The 23,620-nt window shown below is 65.8% G+C and overlaps 2 protein-coding genes across 3 annotated transcripts in view; one reads left to right on the top strand and one right to left on the bottom strand.

Annotated features, from left to right (window-relative positions):
• Positions 1-8,532, top strand: part of LFNG (LFNG O-fucosylpeptide 3-beta-N-acetylglucosaminyltransferase) — a 12,432-nt gene extending 3,900 nt beyond the window's left edge. The window contains exons 2-9 of the mRNA XM_049639131.1: positions 95-400; positions 4,987-5,035; positions 5,520-5,619; positions 5,717-5,870; positions 5,989-6,074; positions 6,538-6,703; positions 7,143-7,228; positions 7,441-8,532. Of these exons, the coding sequence (XP_049495088.1) occupies positions 95-400; positions 4,987-5,035; positions 5,520-5,619; positions 5,717-5,870; positions 5,989-6,074; positions 6,538-6,703; positions 7,143-7,228; positions 7,441-7,507 (1,014 nt within the window). The 3' untranslated portion in view covers positions 7,508-8,532. The remainder of the gene's footprint in view (positions 1-94; positions 401-4,986; positions 5,036-5,519; positions 5,620-5,716; positions 5,871-5,988; positions 6,075-6,537; positions 6,704-7,142; positions 7,229-7,440) is intronic.
• A 6,511-nt stretch (positions 8,533-15,043) lies between these two features.
• Positions 15,044-23,620, bottom strand: part of TTYH3 (tweety family member 3) — a 31,183-nt gene continuing 22,606 nt past the window's right edge. Inside the window, exons 11-14 of one of the 2 annotated variants that reach the window (XM_049639337.1) lie at positions 22,860-22,996; positions 20,956-21,129; positions 20,364-20,439; positions 15,044-18,182 (exon numbers count right to left, since the gene is read on the bottom strand). In XM_049639337.1, the coding sequence (XP_049495294.1) occupies positions 18,108-18,182; positions 20,364-20,439; positions 20,956-21,129; positions 22,860-22,996 (462 nt within the window). In that variant the 3' untranslated portion in view covers positions 15,044-18,107. Of the gene's footprint in view, positions 18,183-19,456; positions 19,694-20,363; positions 20,440-20,955; positions 21,130-22,859; positions 22,997-23,620 lie in introns of those variants that run through there. The other variant, XM_049639336.1, reaches the window with a different exon arrangement.

Genomic DNA, 23,620 nt, shown 5'->3' with positions numbered 1-23,620 from the left:
AAAAAAAAAAAAAAAAAAAAAAAAAAAAAAAAAAAAAAAACCACCCCAGATACTCCAGGTGGCTGGACAGAGTGCAGCCTGGCACCCCACCCAGACGGCCCCCGCGGGGGCGGCCCCGGCTCCCGGGCTGGAGGCGGCGGCGGCGGCGGCGGCGGCTCCCGCTGCGCTCGCCCGCGAGGTGCACAGTCTGTCCGAGTACTTCAGCCTGCTGACCCGCGCGCGCAGAGACGCGGGCCCGCCGCCCGGGGGCGCCCCCCGCCCCGCCGACGGCCACCCGCCGCCCCCAGCGGAGCCGCTGGCGCCCCACGACGTCTTCATCGCGGTCAAGACCACCAGAAAGTTTCACCGCTCGCGCCTCGACCTGCTGCTGGAGACGTGGATCTCGCGCCACAAGCAGATGGTGAGCCCCCCACGCCTGGGAGGGGTAGGGGTGCCGTCTTGCGCAGCTGGTGGCAGTATCCGAAGGGCGCCAGGCTGCACTCTGTCCAGCCACCTGGAGTATCTGGGGTGGTGACACCAACCCGTGCCTTTCCAGACCAGTCTTCTTGATGGGGTCACTCTCCCCATAGAGTTGTGGAAGCGTCAGATGGGGACGCTACTCCATCCGACTTCCAGAGTCTTGGATGGTATGCGTTGACCCTACACCAGCTGCCAGTGCTTGGGGTTTGGTGCCCTGCGATGCTTCTTACGCCCTTCTCCTCCCCAAACTTTGGAGCGCATTAGTAAGGTGCTGTTGTCTCCACACCACCCCAAGGCAGATTCTGAGTGGGGCATCCGCCCTGGGCTCAGACCCTTCCCTGGAGAGGACGACGCTTTCGTTAGTGATGGGGTCAGGGTTAGAACCACCCCGGCGCCCCGCATAGGGCTGGGAGAGTCTTTGCTGTGGAATGAAGACAAATCTTTGCTAAAGATGATCTGCGTTTGGGGTGGGTGTGAGTGAGTCCTGGAGAATGTATCTGGAAAGAGAGCACCGGGTTTTGGGGGCCTGTGCGGAGACCCTCTCCCCACAGCGTAGGAATCTTTGGAGCCCGGAACCTTGTGCTTTACTGCACCCTAGTTGAGCACCAGCTTCCTCCACACATAATAAAGACACACCCCACTTTGAAAATCTCCCTCGGGGCTGCAGCAGGACGGTTGGGTTGGGGCGGGACGGGGCAGTGCGGGCCCTGCCGGAGGGCGGGAGGGGCAGCGGGGGAACGCCCCTGGGCTGGGAGATTCAAGGGACTAAGTGGGCATTTGGGGTAAAGTTGAGGGACCCTTGCCTGGGACGAGGGCTCAGAGAAGACCCCACACCTGTTCCTCCCTGTTGGAACCTCAAGGCCTGGGATCTTCTGGGGTGGCTGAGCCCTGTTCGGGGACAGGGTTCTGGTGAGGTCGTGATGGGGGCCGGGGTGGGGGGAAGGGTCCTCTCTGGTCCCAGCGTGGCGAGGGGGGCCCTGGGAGTCCCGTGGCAGCCTCCTGGGAAAGCAGCATCCCCTTTCCCAGGGGCTCAGCGGGCCGGCGGGAGGGGGCGGCGGGGGCCGCGGGTTTTGTTTGGCCGCCGGGCCGTTAGGATTCCCAGCGCCCGGCGGCTCTCACGCCGGCCGCTTGGGCAAGGTAACAAAGCCCCTTTCTCCAGCGGAGAAAGGCACCCGGCCTCTTGTGTGCAGCTATGCGCTCCATGGGAACCGCCACTGGCGCGCTGGCCACTCAGGTTGCCTGGCGATGAGGGGGCCTGCGGGCCCCCCCATCCCTGACTGACAGCCCTTGTGGGGCACCATCCCTGAGCCAGGCACCCTACCCCCAGGACTCGGCCTTCCTGCCGTGTGACCTTTGGCAGCATTCGGCCCCCTCTGGCCCGCCCCCGGGTTCTGAGCTCTGCTCGTCTTGGACTTTGGGGGCTTTCTCCAGCAGAGGGGATGTGGTCAGGGGGGTCTCAGGTACCAGTCCCAGCGGGGGTGATCTTGGGCAAGGCCCAGGGCCTTTGTGACCCTCAGTCTCCTCATCTCTGAAATGGGGCAACCATCGTCCTTCCAGTATGGTGTTGTGAAAGAGGGCGGCCAAACCTGGAGGCGGAGGGAATGAGCCCAGCAGGTCCTCAGGAATCGGGGCGGGGGGCGGCGTCACTGCCCTGGGCCCTGACGTCCCTGTTTAAGGGCCGCTCAGTTTTCTCTTTGACGGCTGACCCCAACCAGGAGAGGCTGAATCTGCCCCCCCACCCCCGCCCCGGCATCAGTTCTTGTGGCACAGCGAGCGAGAGTTCCTCACCTCCCCCTGTGGGGGAGGGGGGTCCTCGAAACCGTCACAGCTGAGGGTCCTCCTCTCCCAGTCCTGTGCATGGTGATTCAGACCCACTTTGCTGTGGAACACCCGAAGAAGTCAGGGCTTTGGTGGCGGAAACCCCGAAAGGCTGTGCAAGCTGAGAGTGGGCATCTGACTCACATGGAGGGTTGGGAGACTTCCTGGAGGAGGTGCCATTTGAGCTAGACTGAGAGCACAAGCATGGGGTATGTGTAAAACACTTCCCGCAATTGGAGTGATAGTGGGGGGTTGGGGGGGGGATGGCGGTCAGCAGGGACCACACTACGACAGTCCCTGAAGTCCAGGACGAGGGGCTGGACCTTTGGCCCCCACGTTCCTTCCCCACCCCTCCGAGGAGTGGGCCAGGCTGCCGCGGCTGCCACCACAGCGGCCACAATTGCTGGGGGAGAGCTTGGCATCCTGTGTTTCTTTGAATCGCAGCTCCAGGAACAATGCCGCTTCCTGTGGGTGTCCCCCCCGCCCGCGCTGGGCCGGCCCTGCCGCCCCTGCTGCCCCCCTCTTCCTCCTTCAGCCCCATCGTAGGGAAGTGGGGAGGGGGCCCGGAGGGGGGTGGTCTCAGTCCCTGGGAGGCACTTTGGGCTAGATTAGCACCACCTCTGCCCCCTGGGTGTGACCACAGGCTGGAGGCTGCCCCTCTCTGGTCCTCAGTTTCCCCACTGTCCACCCAGGTAGTACAGTGTCTGCCTCTCAGGGCCGTTATGGAGACCAAAGAAAGGAGTCAGTCTCCGTGCTTTGCTCTGGGTACATACGTGTGAGCTCTCGTTATGCCCATTTGACAGAGGGGGAAACTGAGGCTCTGAGCCACCAGGCAGCCTGTCCGTGGCTCTCTCTGCTGGTTGCTCTGATGCTGGGAGACCGGAGGCCTGGCACCCTCACACCCCCCACAGCCCCACCCTTCCCCGAACTCCTCTTCAGGCCGCCCGCCTTGCTCTCCCCGAAGCTGAACAAAGGTGACTTTAATCTCCGTAGCCTTGGGCTGGGTTTTTAGGGCACCACCAAAGCGCGGGAGAACAGGCCTCGCTTGATCTCATTAAGAAAGCATTTTCCTTTTAATCCAGCGACGGCAGTGCGCGTCTGCACTGGCCGGCCTGGGCCTCCCACAGCATTCCTGGGCTGAGATGCTGGGGAGTGGGTGGGGGGCTGGGTGCGAGTCTGTGCGTGCGGGCCGCCTTGGGGTGCCTGCAGGGCCCTGGAAGGAGGGGGTGCGTGCGTGGAGAGGACATACCTGGGGCCTGCCCCTTCTCCAGCTCTAAGCCGGTGCTCAGCAGCTCATGGCCTCACCTGAGTGTGTGCCCGTGTCTGGGGTCAGGCTGGGCAAGGGTCTGGAGCCATCCAAAAGAGGGTGGGGACCCCAGGTGGGACCCCCGGTTCCTGGGTGTCTGCTGTGCTCCGAGCCTCCGCATGCCAGAGCCTCCCTAGGACCCATAAAAGGAAACTGAGGTCTGGTGGGCACGGAGGTGGGGGGTCTCCCGCCGCCTGTGCTCAGAGCCCCCCCCCCCCCCCACTTCGGCCACGGGCCCCAGGCTTTGCACTCAGCCATGCCCGGGTGCGCTGGGCGGCACGCGCTGGGCGGGCCAGGCAGAGGAAGGAACATTCCTCCCCGTGTGCTGACGGGCCCAGGCGGGTGCCGGCAGCTCCTGGCCCCGCCCCGCTGCCCGCCCCCTTCCTCGGAGCGCTCCTGGCAGGGGTGGCCCAGTGCTGGCACAGGTGGAGCCTTGATGTGGCCTTGGGCAAGGCCCGTCTGCCAGCCTGGATTTCCTTGCCGGGGCTGCGGGGGGGGGGGGCACATAGTGGGGAGGAGGGGAGCTGCTGGGGGTACTGCTCTGTGGGCTGGGGCACAGGCGGTTTCCTGCCTCAACCCTGCTGACCGTCGGAGTCTCCAGAGAACAGCGGTGGCTTCTTTGGCTCAGAGAAGGTGACCTGCCCGGCCAGTCACACCGCTCGGGGCGAGAGGGGCCAGGCTTCAAGGCCCGGCCCAGAGGACCGCAGTGCTGTGGCCGCACCCCTGCCCGTCGGACCTCTCGCCCAGCCCGGCCCAGTTAAACAGGCCAGCTGTATGGTAATGGGCAGCACGGCCACTCCCGCTTAACGCGGCCGAGTTAAGGCCAGCCCGGCGCCCCTCGCCGCGCGGCCCAGGACAAAGCTGGCGGACAATGCCTGGTGATTCATCCTCCCTCCGGGCCCTTTGTCCGCCAGGGCTTGGCGGCCGTCCAGCAGAGGCCTTTGTCCCTGACTGATTGAGACTTGGCTTCCCGAAGCCGACCTCCTCCGCCTGTCCCCCCACCACGGCCCTCTACCCCCTCCCACAGGCTAGGCACTGTGTCAATAAGGGTGTGTGCCCCACCAGGTGTGTGGGGTGGGCGGGGAGCCGGTTACCTGGTGGGTGGGCGGGGCGCCCCACCTGGCTCGTGCCGGCACAGCCGCTGGGTGACCTTGGGCCCAGCTGTCGACGGGGATGGGGGTGGTGTCTGCACGAGTCCCAGCCCTCCTTCTACTTAGGATGGGCACTTGAGACCCACTCCGTGCACCTGGGGAAACTGAGGCCCACAGAAGGGCGGAGAGTGGGTGTGGCTGAGCTCTAGCTGCTGAAGCCCCACGGTGCCCAGCCCTGGACGCCCCCCACAGTGGCCCCGGGGGCGGAGGAGACACAGAACTGCCTATTCAAGACCACGTTTCTCCTTCCAGACGTTCATTTTCACCGACGGGGAGGATGAAGCCCTGGCCAGGCGCACCGGTGAGCCCCGGGCTTGGGGGGGAGGCGTGGGGGGCTCCACGCCTGGGAGGAACGCTTCCCTCCCCTCCGGAGAGGTCACCGAGGCCACGGGCCAGGGAGGGCAGTTTACTCAACTGGTTTGCTCAAGGCTCCGCCCTGCCACTCGGGGGGCCGCCCCCCCACCCAATTCTCATGCAAATGAGGCCCTTTCAGCTCCCGGGGCCCTTTGAGCTGATGTGGCGGCAACAGGTGGCCGGTGCTGGGAAAAAGCCGCCTGAATGGGCAGGGGCGGGATCGGGTTGTCCCGGAGGGGGTGGGGCTGGGGGGGGCGGGCGTGATCTCCAGGCTTTGAGCCTTGTGCGGGGCGGAGGGAGGGGGCCGCTGCAAGGTACAGCTTGAACCCAGGGCGCCCTGGGACAGTCACCCACTCTGTCCCGCTCTGCTGTGGCCGCCATCCTCCCCGAGCCAGCTCGGACCCGCTTACAGCCCCCTGCCTTGTTCACAGGCAACGTGGTGAACACCAACTGCTCGGCTGCCCACAGCCGCCAGGCCCTGTCCTGCAAGATGGCCGTGGAGTTTGACCACTTCATGGAATCCGGGAGGAAGTGAGTGTTGGCCCCGGTCCCTCAGGTGCCTGCTCCGGAGGTCCTCCCCCCAGCGATGCTCTCTCTTCCTCTCTCTACCGGCCCTGCTTCTCTCCAGGTGGTTTTGTCACGTGGATGATGACAACTACGTCAACGTCAGGGCTTTGCTGCGGCTGCTGGCCAGCTACCCGCACACCCAGGACATTTACATTGGCAAGCCCAGTCTGGACAGGCCCATCCAGGCCACCGAGAGGGTCAGCGAGAACACGATGGTGAGCGTTCCCCACCCCCCTGCCCCCCACGCACGCCTGAGCGGAGTGGGGAGGAGGCCAGAGGTGTCCCTGTGGCCTGGGGTGAGGGTCTCACGGTCCCCTGCGTTCCCTCCTGCAGCGTCCCGTCCACTTCTGGTTTGCCACCGGTGGGGCTGGCTTCTGCATCAGCCGGGGGCTGGCCCTGAAGATGAGCCCGTGGGCCAGGTGGGTGCCCTGGGACACAGGTGAGGCCGCCCTCGGTCCCAAAGACCCCCCCTGGCTTGGTTTGGTTCACCTTCCCAGCTGCGGGTGCCCCAACCTGACGGGCGCAGGCAGGCCGCGTCACGTGCCCCACCACCGGTCCCCTCCCGCCTGCCAGGCACGAGGGCCGGTGTGAGCACCGGCCCCAGGCACTGTCGGGCGGGACTCCTTTCCACACCCAGTCGCCCCCGGACTCAGAATTGTCAGGCTGGCGCAGAGGAGGGTGCCGGGCTGGCACGCGAGCCCGTGAGCAACGCAGACGGGGTCTGTACCCTGCTCCACAGGGGCGTGTCCCCCTCCCCTTGGAGCTGGCTCCTTCCTTCGGTGCTGGGTGCTGCCCGGCAGGATCCTGCCGGGCTCCCGGTGGGCGGCTGGCTCCCGCCTCGCCTCAGCTCGTCCCCTCTCGTCCTCTCCTCCCTTTCTGCAGCAGGGGCCACTTCATGAACACGGCCGAGCGCATCCGCTTGCCGGACGACTGCACCATCGGCTACATCGTGGAGGCCCTCCTGGGGGTGCCCCTCATCCGCAGCGGGCTCTTCCACTCCCACCTGGAGAACCTGCAGCAGGTGCCGGCCTCGGAGCTCCACGAGCAGGTGTGCCGCCCGCCGCCCGGCCACGAGCGAAGGGGCAAGCGGGCAGGGGACGGAAGCGGGGGGAGGAGGGAGCGCCGGGTGGAGGAGCCATGGTACATAGGGAAGCCGGGAAGGGCCGCCGCTGGGATACCCAGACCCCCCACCGGCGGGACCCCGCTCACATCCCGTGCGACACCCCCACTCTGTGCCGTCTGGGGCTTTTCCTGCACCAGCAGACGACTCTGCTGGCTCTCGCCGAAGCCCCCGCCCTGGACCTCACTCCCGGCTTGTGCAGAGCAGGTGGGGTGGTTGCAGCCTGACTCACAGACCTTCCTTCTTGGTCCGGGGGAGGCCGGAAGGCGAGGCTGTCCTGGCGCTCCGAACCGAGACGGCCCCGGCTGTGGACAAAGCCGGGGGCGCGGGGGCCGCTCCCGGCTTCACTCTGCCCCTCCCCCCACAGGTGACCCTCAGCTACGGCATGTTTGAAAATAAGCGGAACGCCATCCACGTTAAGGGGCCCTTCTCCGTGGAGGCCGACCCGTCCAGGTGAGGAAACTGAGGCCCAGAGGGAGAGCTGGTGACCGACGTAGGGTCCCCTGGGGGTCTGCCAGCGCGGGTGTGGTTGAGCGGCTTGACTCCCAAGAGGGCGCCCCGACGCCCTGCTCATGCCGCGGGGCCCCTCCTGGTGCCGCGGCTCGGAAGATCGGCGCTCGGCACGCCCTCCCCGCACGGACCGGCCCCCTGCTCTGTCCCCACAGGTTCCGCTCCATCCACTGCCACCTGTACCCAGACACGCCCTGGTGTCCTCACACCAGCATCTTCTAGCCACCACGGCTGAGACCCCGTCCTCGGGCGCCCCTGGTATCCAAAGGGCCCGGGGACCCGTGTTGTGCCGCCCTGGCCTTGGCGTTCGAGGCTCCCCGGGGCTGTGCCTACGTCTGTGTGTGTGCCATGCGCCGGTCCGTGGAGCAGACTGCTGGGCGGTCCTGTTCTGCCAGGGAGCGGGCAAAAGGGCCACTTGTCTGCGCTCCCACGCGCCTCGGGTCAGCGGGCTCCAGAGCCCCATCCCGGAAGCACGTGCCTGCATCGGAGGTGGCTCCGAGGGCAGTTTTCTTACCATCTCGGAGTCTTAGGGCAACACGGGGACTGGGGGCTGCTCTGCGTGGACGTGCAGGCTCGGTGCTGGGGCACCTGCGCCCTGAGATCCTGGCCCCTCCTCGGAGCCCCCGGGACAACTGCGTGTTGCTCAGTGCAGGGAAGCCGGGTTCTGTAGGGGGCGTCCCGAGCCCCCTTCTCCCACTGAGCTCTGGCCCAGGCACCGGGAAGCAGAGAAACGGCACCTGCCTCCAGCCACTCCCATTAAGCCCCTAGTGGCCGTGTGGCTAGGGGAACAGTGGCTCCCCTCCCGGCCGTCCTGGGTGGGGAGTCTCTCCAGCCCTCTCTGGTGTCTTCTCTTTGTCTCTTCCCACGATGGGGAGACAGAGCTGAGCATTTTATCTCCTCTTTGAAGCAGAGAGAAAGTCGCCCATAGTGGGTGTGTCTGTAAATATTGTGACAGTATTTTTTTACTGTGCTTGTTCCTCATAAGGGGGTGGGTAAAAAGTAGGGTGTTTTGTCGTTTTTTGGGGGGGCGGGGGCAGGTGTTATTTTATCTTTTCTGTGGATCAGAAAAACCAGAAGCCAAACGTGAGATATCTTTGTCGTTAAAGCTGATGGAAATGTCTAACACTGCACGTATTTATATGTCCCGGGCTCTGGACTCTCCTCCCCCACCTCGTGCATAGTACCTGTCTCCCGCAGGCCCAGCTTGGTGCACCTGGCCCGTGGGATGGGTTTTGTCTTCTGTTTTTCCTTCTGCAAAGACATAGGTAGGAAAGCGACAGATAACGGGAAAGTTCTCAGGGAATCGAAGGGTGGTTGCTATGGTGACGTCCTTTGCTGTGAATAAAAGTGCTCTTTGGGGCAACCCCAGGGGCTCCTGGTTTTCCTGGAAGTTGGGCCTGAGGTGCAGGTCTGTCTGAGGTGGCTCCAGGGGACTGGGGGCTCAGGTACTCATGTGGGGGAGGTGGAAAGAAGGGAATCTGAACAGCTCCTTGCAGGTGCCTGAGAGGCGTGGCCAGCCCTGGGCCCCGTGGATGTGGTGGTGGGGGCGGTGGGGGGGTGGTGGCTGGGTCCACAGGTCTCATCCAGAGGAGCAGCCCTAAGGCTTTGCAGCTGCAGCCTGTGTTGGCCGGGCTCTAGGGGCTGCAGGGAGCCCAGCCCTCCCTGCACGAGGGCTGGGGGCTTGTTGTGGCCCAGCTCGGACCTCCTTACCTGGCTTCATCCCCATCACAAACCCAGAGGCCACGTCCTTGTCCCATTTTGCAGATGGGCGAACTACGGCTCAGAGCCGGTGACAGCCAAGGTTAGGTAACTGAACTGGGCCGGCAGGGTGGTAGAGACCTCAAACTCAGAGGCCTGGTGGGCCTTGGATCCCGGCCTCCCCTTGTGCCGGGCACCCCACACTCGATAATCTGGGAGCTGGGCCCCCGTGCCACCCGGACAGGCCGCAGGAGGCTGGGCCAGGATGTCCCCGGGCCTTGTTTCCTACAACGACCAGCTCCCCGATGACCACTGCCCTTTCTTCCTCAAATCCAGTGGAGGGGGGCAGGAGTGGGCAGGGGCTGGTCCAGCCTCAGCTGCAGCTTCCCTCCCCAGTCCCCAGCAGCCTGGGGACGCCCTTGCGCCCTCTTCCTCTTGCTGAGCCCCAGCTGCCTCCGCCCCTCGACTCCAGGTTCCCAGACTTCCACGCTCCCACTCTGCTCCAAGCTTCGCCTTCTCAACATATCAGAATAAAAAGCGTTTGCAAAGTGCTTCCTTTCCCCACCCCTGACCTCCCGGGGCGGATGCCAGTCCTGTCCCCACTGGACACATGCCCACATACACAGCACCCCCAAATGGAGGGGGTGGCCAGGGATGTCCCCGTTTCTCACAACCCCCTTGCTGGTGGCTACTCTGGCCTGGAGGCGACTGGCCGGGGCCTGACCCCACCTTGCCCTGGCATTGGGGATCAGCCTCCCCTGAGCTGGTGGGGCCCTAGGGCATGGGTGTATCTGTGCAGCCGCTGCGGGGGCAGGCGGAGCCTGCCACAGAGCTGGTCCAGGCCCTCCCTGAGCCTTGGCCTTCATCTGAGACCGGGGAGCCCCCGTGCTCTGGGTCTGGGAGGTGGCGCAGAGGGCACGGCCCGGGCCTTCCCTCTTCTCGGGGAGAAGCTGAGGAAGGAGGAAGTTCTTGCTCCCCAGAAGGGGAAGCGGGTCTGGGAGGGGGCCTTACAGGAACCGGCAGCCTGATTTCTTCCACGTGCTGCCCTCCTGGGTGTGGGGAAGGGGCCTTCCCCCAAGGAAGGAGTCAGGGAGCGGAGGATAACCTGAGCAGGGTGGCCTGCCTGGCCGGGCTAGTTACCCCCCCTCCCCCGCACCTCCTGAAGTGCCCGTCATTTGTGGGCTTTCAGAATCCGAAGTAAAACTGCCACCCCCGTGCTCCCCACCCCCACCCCCTCCGGCTTCCGCGCTTCTGCGCTGCCAGGCGGCAAGCCCTGAGCCGGGTCTGGGAGGAGCCGAGAGGGGTGCGGGTGGGGCCCCTCCCTGCTCAGTTTAAACAAACTTCCCTTCACCTGGGGCCATCACGGCCAACTTCCCAAAGGCCAACTTCCCAAAGAGACGCGTGAGAGCTGTGGTCAGGTGCTGGAGACGGAAGGCCTTGCAGAGGTGCGGTGGGGAGAGCAGGCAGGCAGGCAGGCGGTCTGGGTCTCGCACAGCCTGGGCAGAGGTGCGGAGGCAGGACTGATCAGGATGCCTGGAACCTGGGAGGGAGGATGGCAGGGGGCTGGGTCTCCCCGGCCCTTCCCCACGCCCCTGCAGGCCACCGGGGCTCGCCCTGAGGCTCCCTTCCTTGCTGGCAGCTTCGGCCAGTCCCGCCCTCTCTGGGCCTGGGGTGGGTGGGGGGCGGGTGGGGGGCAGAGGGGAATGACCAGAGCCAGCCCCGTTCTTTGTCAGACCTGCCAGTCTCGCCGCTGCCTCAGGCCCATCCGCCCACCCCCAGCCCCGGCCTTGCCAAGCCCTTTCTGAGCCCAGGGCAGGACACAGACACCTGGTACATCACTAGGAGGGACCCAGGGACCTGGGGCAGCTCCTGTCTCACCCCTGGAGGTGGTCCAGTTTACGTGAGGGTACCGAGTGGGGAGTGCAGAGCTGTGGCTGCCCCCCACCCCCGGGCACATGCCCCTTAGCAGCCCTGCCCAGGCTTCTGGGACCCCCCCCCCAAATCTGTGTGCAACCCACCTCAGTCCCTGGGTGCCAGCTGGTGGTGAGCGCTGGGGGTTTCTCTCCCTGCCCAAATTGACCTTTCCCAGGACCCACCAGCATCCCGGTGCACAGCCCCGTTCTGGCCCTTAGAGGCTCACAGCACGAACCTGACCGTTGTTACTGATATCTGGTTCACGTAATGGTGTAAGGTCAAGAAGCAAGCTTAAGCAGCTGCTGCAGGTCACTCCTGCGGCCGTCCTGTCCCCTGGGTCCGACACGGGGCTGGCCACCGCATGTCCTCGTGGCTCGTCCCGGTGGGACCTGTGGGCCCTCCACTCAGCAGAGCCCCAGGGAGCCCCAGACAAGCAGCGGGCCGTGAGGGGAAATTGCTGGGAACGCAGAATGTCCCGGCTCCCGCCCTACGGCTCGGGTCCCCCGAGGGCCCGGCGCCCCCTGCTGGGCGTCTGCCTCACTCCTGGAGATGCTCTCCCCACTTAGACCCTTCTGCATCACGGGATCAGGACTCCTGCTGTCCCCGCCCTCTGTGGGTGTCTCCTCGTTCCTGGAAATGTGGGCTCCTGGCTCACAGGCTAGCTCTCCTGTCCTGGCTCCTGCGTCCACTCCTGGTTACTTCCGTGTCCGTGATCCTTCCCACGCCCTTGGCCTCCCCTCCCCTCCCCCTGCGTCCCCACTGCATGGTCACTCACTCCCCAGACCGTGCCTGCCCCACGACCGCACTCTGCCTCCACCTGCTGCCTGTCCCTCTGCTCAGTCCCTCCGGCCCTCCTGAACCCCCCAGCCCCCTCACACCTCACAGGCTTGTCCTCTCCTGGCTGGACCCTTTGAACTCACCTTCACCTCCCTTGGCTTCTTGTTTTCACACCCTCTCCCAGCCAGGCCTCCAGCGGCCACCCTCCTGCAGCCTGTCCCCCCGCACCTGGGCAGCTCCCCGAACTCTGGGGAGTCTCACCCTGAGTTCCAGATGGAGCCTTGGCTCCCTGGGAAGCCCCCTGCCCCGACTTCGCCCCTGCCTGCTCTCCGGCTCTCCTACTTCTCCCCCTCCCCGGCCCCCAACCACTTCCTTCAGCCTCCCTCCTTCATGAGACCCACCCCACCCGGCCCCCAACACTGCCCACACCGCCACTCTGACCTCGGGGCCAGCAGGGGGCTCCACTGTGACCTAGGCCCCACCCTTCTTGGGGACTCAGGAACACCACTCCACCGATGCACACCGGCCCCTCTTCCCCCACTGCAGCCAAGCCCAGTGCCAGGCTTCAAACGCGCTCTTACCTTAAAACATCCTAATCTTCAAACACGCACACTGCTCCGGGCCACGCCCCCCACGCGTGCGCCTCTGGGCCACGCCCCCTCCAGCCCGGGCACCGTTTCCTGCTTTGCAGCTAAACTCCAGGAGTCGCTTCTTGCTGTCCCGAGTCCTCTCCCATGCTCTCCCGAGCCAGCTGTCAGGCTTCATCGCACTGGTTCTTGTCCAAGACTCCAGTGGTGTCCAGCTTCCTGAGTCCACCGGACTCAGTCACCTTCCAGTGCCCACGGACCCCGTCATCGGCAGCGTGTGACGTGGTCCCTCATCTCTCCTTGACACTGTCTTCGTGTGGCTCCCACGACACTCTCTGTCCCGGGCTCCTCCTGCCCGGCTGGTTGTTCCTCCCCGCTCCCAGACCCCAAACAGGGGTCCTGCTGTCTCCTCTTCCGCACCCACTCCCTGGGGGATGTCATCCAGACTCCTGGCTTTAAACACAGTATCCAAGCCAAAGACTCCAACTGGTCATCGCCGCCCAGTGCTCTCTCCCGATTCCCAGACTCACTGTTCCACCACCTCCCCCCACCTCCCCGGGTGCCTGCTCCCTCCCTGGCCCCCCCACCTCAGTGTATGATAACACATCCCCGGGGACCCACCGCAGCTCAACCCAAGCCCCACACCCACACACAGGGTGCCAGGAAGTGCTGCTTGTGCTCCTTCCAGAACCGAGTCCTGTCTCACCCCTCCTCAGCTGGACATCCTCCCACCCCCACCCCCACCCCGGCCTGCCCTCGGCTCTGGCCTGCAATGTTGCCACAGCCTCCTAGCTGCTCTCCTGCTTCTGCCCTAGCCCCCATCCTGACTCAGCAGCCAGGGCCATCCTGTTAAGACAAATGTTCCGTGGCGTCAGTCTGCTCAGGTTCTCCGTGGCTTCCCCCTCCCTCAGAGTCCACCTCCAAGTCCTTATGAGACCCACTGGCCCTCTGCCATCTTCCCAGCTTTGCTTCGTATCAGACCACTCTTCTTTGCCGCTCCACTGCAGTCACCCTCACCTCCTTGCGTGAACACACCAGGCATGTATCTGCCTCAGGACCTTTGCACTGGCTATTCACCCGCCCAGAGCCCTCTTTCCCCAGATATTCTCAACACTGGCTTCCCCTGGTCGGCGGAATGGTAGACCCCAAAGATGTCACATCTCAATCTCTGTAACCTATGAATATGCTACCTTCACGGCAAAGGGGACTTCGTAGATGTGAGTAAATTAAGAACCTCGAGACAGAGACATGATTATCCTGGATTATCCAGGTGGCTCCAGTGCAATCACAGGTCCTTCTTTTTAAGAGGGAGGCAAGGAGGGTCAGGGTCAGACCGGGATCGGAAGCATCCTACACTGCTGGCTTCGAAGATGGAGGGGCCATGACCCAAGGAAGGTGGCCGCTTCTAGAACTAGGCTACCACTGTGCCCTCCCTGACATGCAGACAGGGAAAGTGAGGTCCAAGTAGGGCAGGAAGTGCCTGGACGCTTTCCCTCATGGGACTCTCTTGCCTTTTGGGTTCCTTGCCCCCACGTCCCCAGTTCTACCTCCTTACCACACGGCACCCTGGAGGCCTCGGCTGTCTCCTCCACTGCCCTGGGTGCTCTGCGTCCCCTCTTCAGAGCTGACCAGTTCCGGGTGCCCTTCCCTAGGAGCCAGTCAAATCGGAGGCTGCCAGACCAGCCCCGCCCCCCAGGTGCTCCCAGCAATGCCAGGAGAGCCTGGTGTGTTCCACTGGGCCTTTGCAGGTCCCTCGCCCACCTGTGCCCCAAGCAGGGGAGACATGCTTTCCTGGCCAAAAGGTGCGTCCCCCAGTTCCACGGGACACTGAGGCCCCCTGTGAGGTGGGTGGTATTACCTTTAGGGGAGGAAAGTGAGCTCACCAGCAGCCCTCCCACGTTCCCTGCCGGATTATGTGGCACCTTCCAGTGTCCATTTCTCAGCCGAGAACAAGAATGATGGTAACTTTAAATACAAAGCAGGCAGTCCTCTTCCCAGCAAAACGAGCTTGTTTGGGAGGCGGAGGAACCAAGCTCAACACCACACACCTGAACCACAGACCCGGCTGAGAACAAGCTGCGTCGCTGGCTTATATATAGGGAAGGGGGGGCCGTGCGCGTTGTGGGGAGAGGCTGTTCGGGACAGGAGCCAATTGGAGGAGAGCGGGATGGCGGCCTCTCATTGGCTGAGAAGTATGGCTTCTCATTGGCTGGGCTGTTGCTGGGCGAGGAGAAACCACCTCTGCGTGTCTCGTTCGTTTGGTTGGGTTGGTCGGCAGTAGTGGCCAGGGGGGCAGGGGCAGGGGCAGGGGCAGGGGCACACACCAGGGCTCCTTTCCTCCTTTTCCCACCACCATCCCACCCACCCGAGAGGAAGGACTCGGGCGAGGCCCGTGGCTGGAGATGCCCCCAGGGGAAGTGCCCTGAGCCCCATCTCCGTGGGGCTCAGGAAATGCTCCTCCAAGGGGACCCACCGTTGCTCCCACCTGGCCCCCCTCCAACACCCCTGCCCTGGGCCAGGCCTGTCACCTCTCCAGGTGGCCGGAGGGGCCTCCACACAGGCGTCCCGTCCCCCTGGGCTGCTCCATTGCACGTCCAGACTGCAGGGTGAGGCTTTTAAGGTGTCAAGACCACCGTTTGTGCCCATCTCATGAAGCCCCACCTGGGTGGGCTCCCCCGCCACGACTGGGCCTCCCCCACCCCCTGGGGGTCTTTTGGCTCCCAGCATGTGACCACACTGCCCACAAACTCCGGCAGGAGCCCAATCAACTCAGGAAGAGAGGCTTGTTTTTTAAAATGTGTTTATTTTAAAACATGAAACCCAAGCTGAATAGAAACCACAGAAATTACATTGACGAGATTTTTAGTTATTTGCCAAGAAAAATAAAGCCCCCAAAGAAATAAAAATCAAACCCCAAACCCAGTTAAAAAAACCAAAACCAAAAATAAAAATAAAAAACACAGCGACAGCACATACAGCCTTGGCCCTATGGAGGTCGGAGGAAGATTCTGGAGGAAGATGCCGAATGGTTCAGGCCTCAGTTCCCCCTTCCCGCTCAGGGCACTAATCACACTGGGGAGAGGGTGCAGGGCCAGGAGAGGGGCCGGGAGGGTCGGAGTCTTAACAAAATCGTATCGAATGACAGGTTATATGTAACAAAGTGGCACAGACGCAACCATCACAGCTAAATAGAACGTCCCTGCCCACCCCCTGCCTGCCCCCCAGCTGCGCCCCCAGGGAGGCCCCCCACCCGCCTGGGGCTGGGCAGGGGTCCCGGGTAGGGAGGGGATGGTACCTGGGCTGGAATTGCATAGTGAGATGGGGTGGGTGACGTGGCAGGGGACCCAGGGGCAGTGGATGCTGGCACGGGGAGTCCCATCAGCCAGGTGTCCCGGTCGGACCCTGCCTCCCACTTGCCCAGCCTGTCCGGGGCCTGGGAGCCAGCTGGACCCTGCTGGGGGGGGGGGGGGTGGGGAGGGGCGCTTCAAGGCCCCGGGGGAACCCTCCCTCCCACCTGCTACCCACTTTGTCAAGGGCCTGTGGGAAGCGAGGCCCAGTGGTGCAGGGTTGGGAAGGGATGTGGAGAAGTCACTGGGATGGGGGTGAGGAAGGGGACCCTGAACACGTGGAACGAAAGGAACCCGATGGTAGGACTTGCTCCCCTCCAGAGACTGAGGCTTGGGTGTGAGCCCCTCGGGATCACTCCTTTTCCTTTCTCCAACCTCGGCGAGTAGAAGAACGTGAGGACGTCACAGACGGGGCAGGCACTCACGCACACGACGCACGGAGGGTACTCCCAGGACAGCCGTGGTCCACAGCCTGTCCGGGCAGCGCCCGCCTCTCATGCTATGTACATTCACATTGCGGGCGGCCTCCCAGGGCCGCGGTCAGCCGACTGTGCTTCTGAGCAGCGGTGGAGAGCGGCGGCACCTGGGTGGGGCCGCCGGGGACTCCTCCCGACCCCGGGCCCGGAACGCTCTCGGCACCGGTGGAGCCCGGAGGAAAAGCTGGGCGGGTGTGCCGCGGGCGCCCAGAACAACGGCTGGGCCAGGCCCGGGGCACACCGTGCCCTGCGGTGAGGTTTGCCCATGCCCACGGGCTCAGACGCCAGGACCACCTGGGGCACCCCAGTGTTTGCCTGCTCACTTCCCTCCCTCCCCGGGTCAGGGGTTTGCCCCAGGGGCGGGGCAGATGTGGCCTGGCCTCCAGCCCACCTGCCCTCTTGGTCCCGGACACCAGCACAGAGAGAGGATGGTGGAGGAAGGGCAGGCAGCCCGTCCCCGGGCCTGTCCCGGGGAAGGGCATCGCCCCCGCTCTGGAAGGAAGAGCCCACATGTCTGTAAGCTGCTTGGCCAGCTGCCCACCTCCCACCGCAGGCCCCTGGCCCGGGCCCTCACACGTGCCTGTCGGTGGTACTCTGCTGCCCCTGGCTTGACACGCAGGCCAGAGCCTCTCCGTTTCAGGCTGGCTAGGCCAAGACTGGGACTGGCGGGGGACTTCCCATCCTGATTTGGGGGTGGCCTACCCTCCACGGCAGGAAACACAGCAAACATTGTACACTAAAGCCAAAGCACCTTAGGGAAGCCTTGTTCCCACTTCACAGGTAGGGAGACTGAGGCCGCAGGGACCTCGGTCCTACAGCCTAAGGGACATTCGTTCCCTAGGACACAGTCATCCTGGGGCAGCACCTGCCCAGGGACGGCTCTCGAGGCTCCTGGGCTGCCCGTCAGTCTACAGCCCTTTCCCCAGCAGCACCCCGAGAAGAAACGGCTACTCCAGCTTGGCTCCCAGCCGGCCGGCTTAGGCCTCATCTCTGGCCCGGACTCAGGGTGACACTTGCTGGCTCTGGATCGGCCAGGGGTGCCCGCGGAGGCTGGGTGAGGTTAGTGGTTAGTCCCAAGAGGGGCAGCAGGGGCCGAGGGCACGTTCACAGCCAGCTCGGGTCCAGCCCCACGGCCCGGCACGGGACACCGCGCCTGTCCTAGACAGAGAGGGAACCGAGAAGGGAGGGCTGCCCGGCCCGCGGTCCGCCTGCCCTAGGGTGACAAAGGTGGTTAGTGCAAAAACGAACCAGACAAGCTGCCAAGTCTTGGGGTGGGGGAGGGGGTTTGGCACCAAGAAGGTGGCCAGCACTGAGTGCGCGGCCGGGGCTCAGCGCGGCACCTGCCGTCCTCCCGCCGCTGTGGGGGGCTGGGCCCTGCGGGCAGGGTGGGCGCTGTGGGAGAGAGCAGTGCTGGGCCGGAGGCAGAGGAGGCTTCTGGCAGCGACAAGAGGGGCCTGTGTTCAGGTGGAGAGAAAAGGAAGAGCCACGGAGGCGCCCCGGGGGCTCTCCGCACAGGAGCCCGGCGGGCAGGTGCGAGCCTAGGCCCCTCCAGGTGCCAGGCACGGTGGGGGCGCCGCGCAGCCTGTGGACAGAAGCCTCGGGAGCACAGAGCTGCGGGAGGGGAGGGGCAGGCTGGGGTGTGAGCCGGAGAACGCGGCGTCCACAGGGTCGGCGTGCTGCAGGGCAGGTGGCAGGGACACAGCACCGGGGCCGGCCCAGGGAAGGGCTCCGCAAACGCAGGTCCTCAGAGGCGGACAGGCGTGGGGGGCGAGGGCCCCGCGTTGGTGGCATCGCTCACAGGCATCCAGGCGCGTGGCCCGAGGAGAGGGCGCGGGCCCGGAGTTCCTCATCTCCATGCCCCTGCGAGGAGGGGAGGGAAGGGGGGCCGCAAAGGGGCCGGCAGCGGGCCTGGCGTGCGTGCGGAGGGTCCGGCGAGTGGTCGCGGGTGGAAGCGGCAGTGCTGGCACGGGGAGGGCGGGGCGATTGGCACGCGGGTGGGCGGGCGGGTGGCCGGCCGGGCGGTCTAGAGGCCGCTGCCGCTGGAGTCGGGGCGAGGCTGGCTGGTGGCGAGGTATTTGGCTCTCATGCTGGAGGTGTACTGGAGGGAGACAAGGGGAAGAGGGGGTCAGCAGGGCAGCGGACGCAGCCACGCGAGGGCCTTGGCGAGGTGAGCCAGTAGCAACCCGAGGGCGGGACAGGAGGGCGGTGGCCCGGCTGACGGAGCCCCGGTGGAGGGGCTCGGGAGTGGCCGGCGGGCTCCACGAGCGGAGGCCAGCCCCCACGCCCCAGGCTCCCCTCCCGGGGAACAGGAGCGCACTCAGTCGAGGTTGCCTTCCAGGGCTGGGCTGAGGGGACACGTGGAGACTCCTGCCCCAGCGGGAGACCATCATGCAAGGGTGGAGTCAGGCTTTGAGAGCGGGTCAGGCCCTGGGAAGGAGGAGGCCCCACGGCCACTCTGCCCCATCGCCCCAGGAAAGGAGGCCCCGAATGTCACATGGGCTGTGGGGCTGCGGGCTCCTCCCAGCTCCTAGACGCAGGGACAGAGGCGCCTGGAGGGAGGGCACGGACGGCGTGTCTTGGCCGCTGCTCGTCCAACCTGAAGCGTGTGTGTGTGTGTGTGTGTGTGTATGTGTGTGTGCGTGCGCGTGCGCAGGGGTCGCTCACGATGAGCACACACACAGGAGGCGTGTACTGCGGCCAGGCAGGGTGCAAAGGGCCACAAGCCCAAGGGGACGCGGACGAAGGCCAGGCCAAGTGCCAAGGGTTGCTGGGGTCAGGGAGCCTGCGCAGGCTGACCCCACGGCCCTGCGCTGACCCCTCCCGAGTCCCCAGACGGGGAGGGACGATGCTCCCTGGTCCCTAGAGCCCTCCTGGCACTCCAGGTGGGGAAGAAGGCGAGAGTGCCGGGCGGCTGGCCAGGACACAGCATCAGGGGGAGGAGCAGTGGGCACCAGGGAGCCGTGTCATCCCCCGGGCAAGCGGCAGGGGAGGGGGACGGCACCCCAGAGCCCTGAAGGTGCCCAAGCAGGCCCGCGCAGACGTGTGGGCACGGCCGGGGACAGCTTGCGCGCTTGCCTGCATGCGCCTGTGTGCACTTCTGAACATGCACAGTGGCACCCCAAGGGCACCCCGGGGTGCCACCTCACCCGTGTTCTGCCTCCCTGAGCCCAGGCGCCAGGCGCAGGCACACCCAGGTGCCTGGTAGATGGTCTCCTTGCTGGGAGGTGACAAGAGGGGCCGGGGCCATCTGCAGCTGGGCCGGGGACAGGGAGGGGGCTCACTGCCCCTGAGGTGAGGGTCACGGGCCGGAGGCCGGCACGAGGTCTCTGGTTGGGCTGGGGGCTCACGAGCTCACAGGCTTGTAAGGACCCGGAGCTGGCCCGGCAGCTGCTGAGCTGCGACGGCCCTGGGGCACGTCACGTGGGCCCAGGGTCCGCGCTGGTGAGGGGGTAGCAGTGAGCCGACAGCATGAGGCGGAGAGAGGCGCAGTGGGCAGGCGGTGCAGGGCAGGGCACCTGGGGCGGGTCAGTACCTGTCACTCTGAGGGCACGGCCACCACAGCGTTCGGGCACTATCCATGGGCTTAAACTGCCAGCCTGCCAGATAGCGCTAGGAGGGCCCGGGGCGGGAGGGGTGCAGGAGAGAGAGAGAGAGAGGGTGGCCTCAACGCCGGGGTGTAGGCCCCGCCCGCAGCAGGCTGTGGGGGGCCAGAGCACGGTGCCGATGACGAGGGCTACCTGGCCCGCGAGCCCACACGGCCCCGGTCCGGGTCGAGGGCGCCCCGGCGGCTGCAGGGCAGGACGGGGCCACCGCACACGTGCCCCCCTCTGAAGGCGGGTGGCCTTCGGCCTCTCTGGCCCTGTCCTCTGCAGCCCACCTCGTCCAGCAAGGCCACCGGGGCCCGTCAGTCTGCAACTTCCTTCTCTTAGGTGCCAAACCACCCTGTCCCCTCTTTTCTGTCTCAGCGAGGCCAGAGGGGACAGCGGCTGGAAGCGCCAGAGGCTGAGTCTCGGGCCGAGCTCAGGGAGTCAACGGAGGAAATGAAAGGAAGCGGGCCCGCGTGAGAAAGGAGAAGCCAGGGCCCCTCAGGGTCGAGCTGGCCCGCCAGGCGGCTGGGGCTCAGGGTACCTTCAAGGCCAGCTTGTGGGCCCACCCGGCCCGCCTCCTCCAGCCCCGGCACTGGAGGCTCCTCGCCACCCCGCCGGGCCCGCACTGCCCGCGAGAGCGACATGACCGCCAAGGCAGCCGCGCAGCACCCCCGCCCCGGCCTGAGACTTACTGAGGGCGGCGGGGACTCGCGTCCGATGAGGGGCGTGTTCTCACAGCGGGGGTTCTGGAAGTTGGCATTCTGGCTCCTGCGGTGGTGAGGGGAGAGGGGCTGTGAGCGGCCGCCGGCCGAGCAGAGACCCTTCTAGAGCCAGGCAGACTCTGTGCCCACCTACCTGTGCCCGGCCCTCTCCAGCCCTGTGCGTTCTCGCCACCCTGCACGCAGCCCCCGGCAAGGGCCTGAGGCGCCCGTGACCCTGGCACGGTAACCCAGGGCTCGACCCAAGGCTGCCTCGGCCCGGCCAGAGCCCACCCGGATGCCCGCCCACCACGCGGCCGGCCCCGGGCTGTCGGCCACGGCATCCCCGCACCCTTCGCACACAGCCTCCACCTAACCGAGTAGCCTCATCGTGGCCGCGAGCCTGGTGTGCCTGGGCGACCCCGCCCAGAGCCCGGGCAGCGCCCAGGGAGGCCCCTTCTGACTGCCCGGCCGGCCCCTGCTCCGGCCCTCCCAGCTTCTCCCGCAGCGGGGCACACGGAGCTCCGCACGGCCTGCGCCCCCGTCCCCGCCTACCCACCCCCCTCCGGCTCCCGGCGCAACTCACATGTACTCGGTGACCGGGGCGTTGCTGACGGTGTGGGCCGCAGCTGGGATGCTGGTCTCGCTGCCGTAGCTGCTCCCGCAGCTGTACAGGCTGGGCATGTGCACGCGGTAGAGGCTGTCGTGTGCCTGCCTGGGCCCCGGGGCCGCCTCCTCCTCCCCATCTTCGTCGGGGCCTCTGCAGGGAAGGACACCCGGCGCGGGTTCAGACCCGGACCCGAGGTGGCCAGCCGCCAGGCCCGTGTGGGGTCGGCTCGGATGCAGACACACCTCGTTCCGACCCCGGCTTGGTCAGGTATGGACTACGGGACTGTGGGCAGGTCACCCTGGCTTCATCCTCTGAGACGGGGGCGCCGAGGGCCCCGTGCCTCAGCCCGTACACCCGGATGCGGTCTGCCTATGAGCACGAGGGGCCACGGTCCCTCCCGCGGGGCAGAGAGTGGGGTGCCCGGAAGTGGGGGTGGCCTCTCTTGGCCCTGCAGGTCTCTGCCCGCATCTCTGGGTGGCCTGAGCCCACGGGGACTGTGCGTCCCCGGGAGGCCTGAGCCCAGCCCTCTTGCTCTGCTGCATGTTTCCTACCCACTGTGCCCAGGGAGCTGTAGGGTGAGGCGGGGCGAGGCGGGGCGGGGCGAGGTGAGGCAAGGCGGGCGGCCGGGGCCAGGCCTCTGGCGCACCCGCAGGCCCAGCGCGTCCTGTAGGCTCCCAGACTGGACTCGAGCCGGGGCTGCCTGGTGGTGTTGGCCTATGTCAGCCAGGCCTGCGCTCCTGTCCTGCCTCCTGCCCACCAGCCGGGTGACCGCGAGCGTACGGCGTCCTCTCTGACCCCTTGCAGCCAGAGGAGCAGGACAGTGGTAGCAGCTGGCGAATGTGTCCATTCCCAGCCGTGCCCGGGGCTAAGCCCTTACACGTAGCGGTTCCTCTAGTGCCTACCCGACCCCGAGAGGCGGGCTCTTTACAACCCGCGTTTACAGTCAGGGCGCTGGGGGCCCAGAGTGCTCAAGTGACTTGCCCGGGGTCATCCTATAAGCAAAGGCAGAACCGGGATCTGGATCCACGGAATGTGATTCCAGGTCTGTCTCTCAGCCACTTCCCTACAGCTGCCACCTCTGTCACCACTGCCACCACCACCACCACCACCATCATCACCACCCCCGTTGTCCCCACCACCACCATCGTCACCAACACCACTACTGGCAGGATCACCACAGAAAACAACAGAGTAGAAATCCAGACAGAGGGAAGAGATCTGAGCTAAGCTGCCTGTCCTCTGAGCCAGGCCACCAAGAAGCAGCCACGGCCCAAGTAAGTGGGAAGGGAGGCGGGGAGTCTGGGCGATGAAGTGTGGGGCCCAGGCAAGGCGATGGGCCCGGTTCCTCCGGAGACCACTCAAGCTAGTACTGATCAGGGAGACTAAGGCAGGGGCTCCCGGGAACCCCACTTCAAAGACAAGAGCGTCACGGCCCCGTGGGGAGCAGCAGCCATCCCGGTCGCCCGGCTAAACGGGCCACGGAGGCCGTGGCCACCTGGGGCCTTCCCTCGTAGAAGCTCCGAGTCCCCACGGCCAACCAGCTGCTCTTTCCACACGCGAGCCCCGCACATCTACGCCCCGGGGCGGGGAGACGGACAAGACGCCCCGAGGCCAGCCGGTCAGAGGCGGGGAAGGGTGCGGGGCACGGAGCCAGCAGCGGCAGCAAGGACGCCCCGGCTCTCCCCGCCTGCTCTGGACTCGCACGTCACCTGGGCCGGGAGCTCCTCTCTACTCTCAGAGCACCGCGGAGGCTTGCAGAGTGTCCGCAGCAGAGGGGGCGTTTGCTCCTGTCTCCGGGCGCCAGAACACGGGTGTCCAGAGGCGCGTCCCTAAAACACCCTGCACGCGGGATGGCCTGAGGCCAGCTCTGAGCCCCTCACCTTTTCTGCTGCCAGGTGTGTGGCACACTGCAGACAACGGAGCTGAACATGAGGGCTGTGACGAAGGAGAAGAGGGCCAGGTAGATGAGGCCCTCGACGCCGTCATAGCAGAAGCCCGTCAGGGCCTGCACGTAGTCCTGAGGCCAGACGGCCCGGCAACAGCAAGGCCACACGGACCGGGAGGGAGACAGGGAGGGCGGGCTGAGCCGGGACGCGCCAGAGCCTCGGCCCGGCACGCGGCAGCCCGGACCGCCCTGGACTTCACCAGCCTCCGGTGAGCTCCCGTTCTCCTGAGGCCCCACACCCCCGGCTGCTCCCATCTGTTCCCCTGACCCGCAAGCTACTACCCGCTGTTCCTGCTGCCCTTCCAGGTGCTCCCTCCTGCCCCCGGATGCTCCCTCCTGCCCCCAGCTGCTCCTTCCTGCTTCATACCCCCAGCTGCTCCCTCCTGCCCCCCAGCTGCTCCCTCCTGACCCCAGCTGCTCCCTCCTGCCCCCCAGCTGGTCCCTCCTGCCCCCCAGCTGCTCCCTCCTGCCCCCCAGCTGCTCCCTCCTGCCCCCAGCTGCTTCTTCCTGCTTCATAACCCCAGCTGCTCCCTCCTGCCCCCCAGCTGCTCCCTCCTGCCCCCAGCTGCTTCTTCCTGCTTCATAACCCCAGCTGCTCCCTCCTGCCCCCCAGCTGCTCCCTCCTGCCCCCAGCTGCTTCTTCCTGCTTCATAACCCCAGCTGCTCCCTCCTGCCCCCCAGCTGCTCCCTCCTGCC

Source organism: Panthera uncia, chromosome E3, assembly GCF_023721935.1.
Source record: "Panthera uncia isolate 11264 chromosome E3, Puncia_PCG_1.0, whole genome shotgun sequence".
NCBI classification, from domain to species: domain Eukaryota; kingdom Metazoa; phylum Chordata; class Mammalia; order Carnivora; family Felidae; genus Panthera; species Panthera uncia.
The sequence above is the reverse complement of the archived record's forward strand: the minus strand, read 5'-3'. Positions and strand labels throughout refer to the sequence as shown.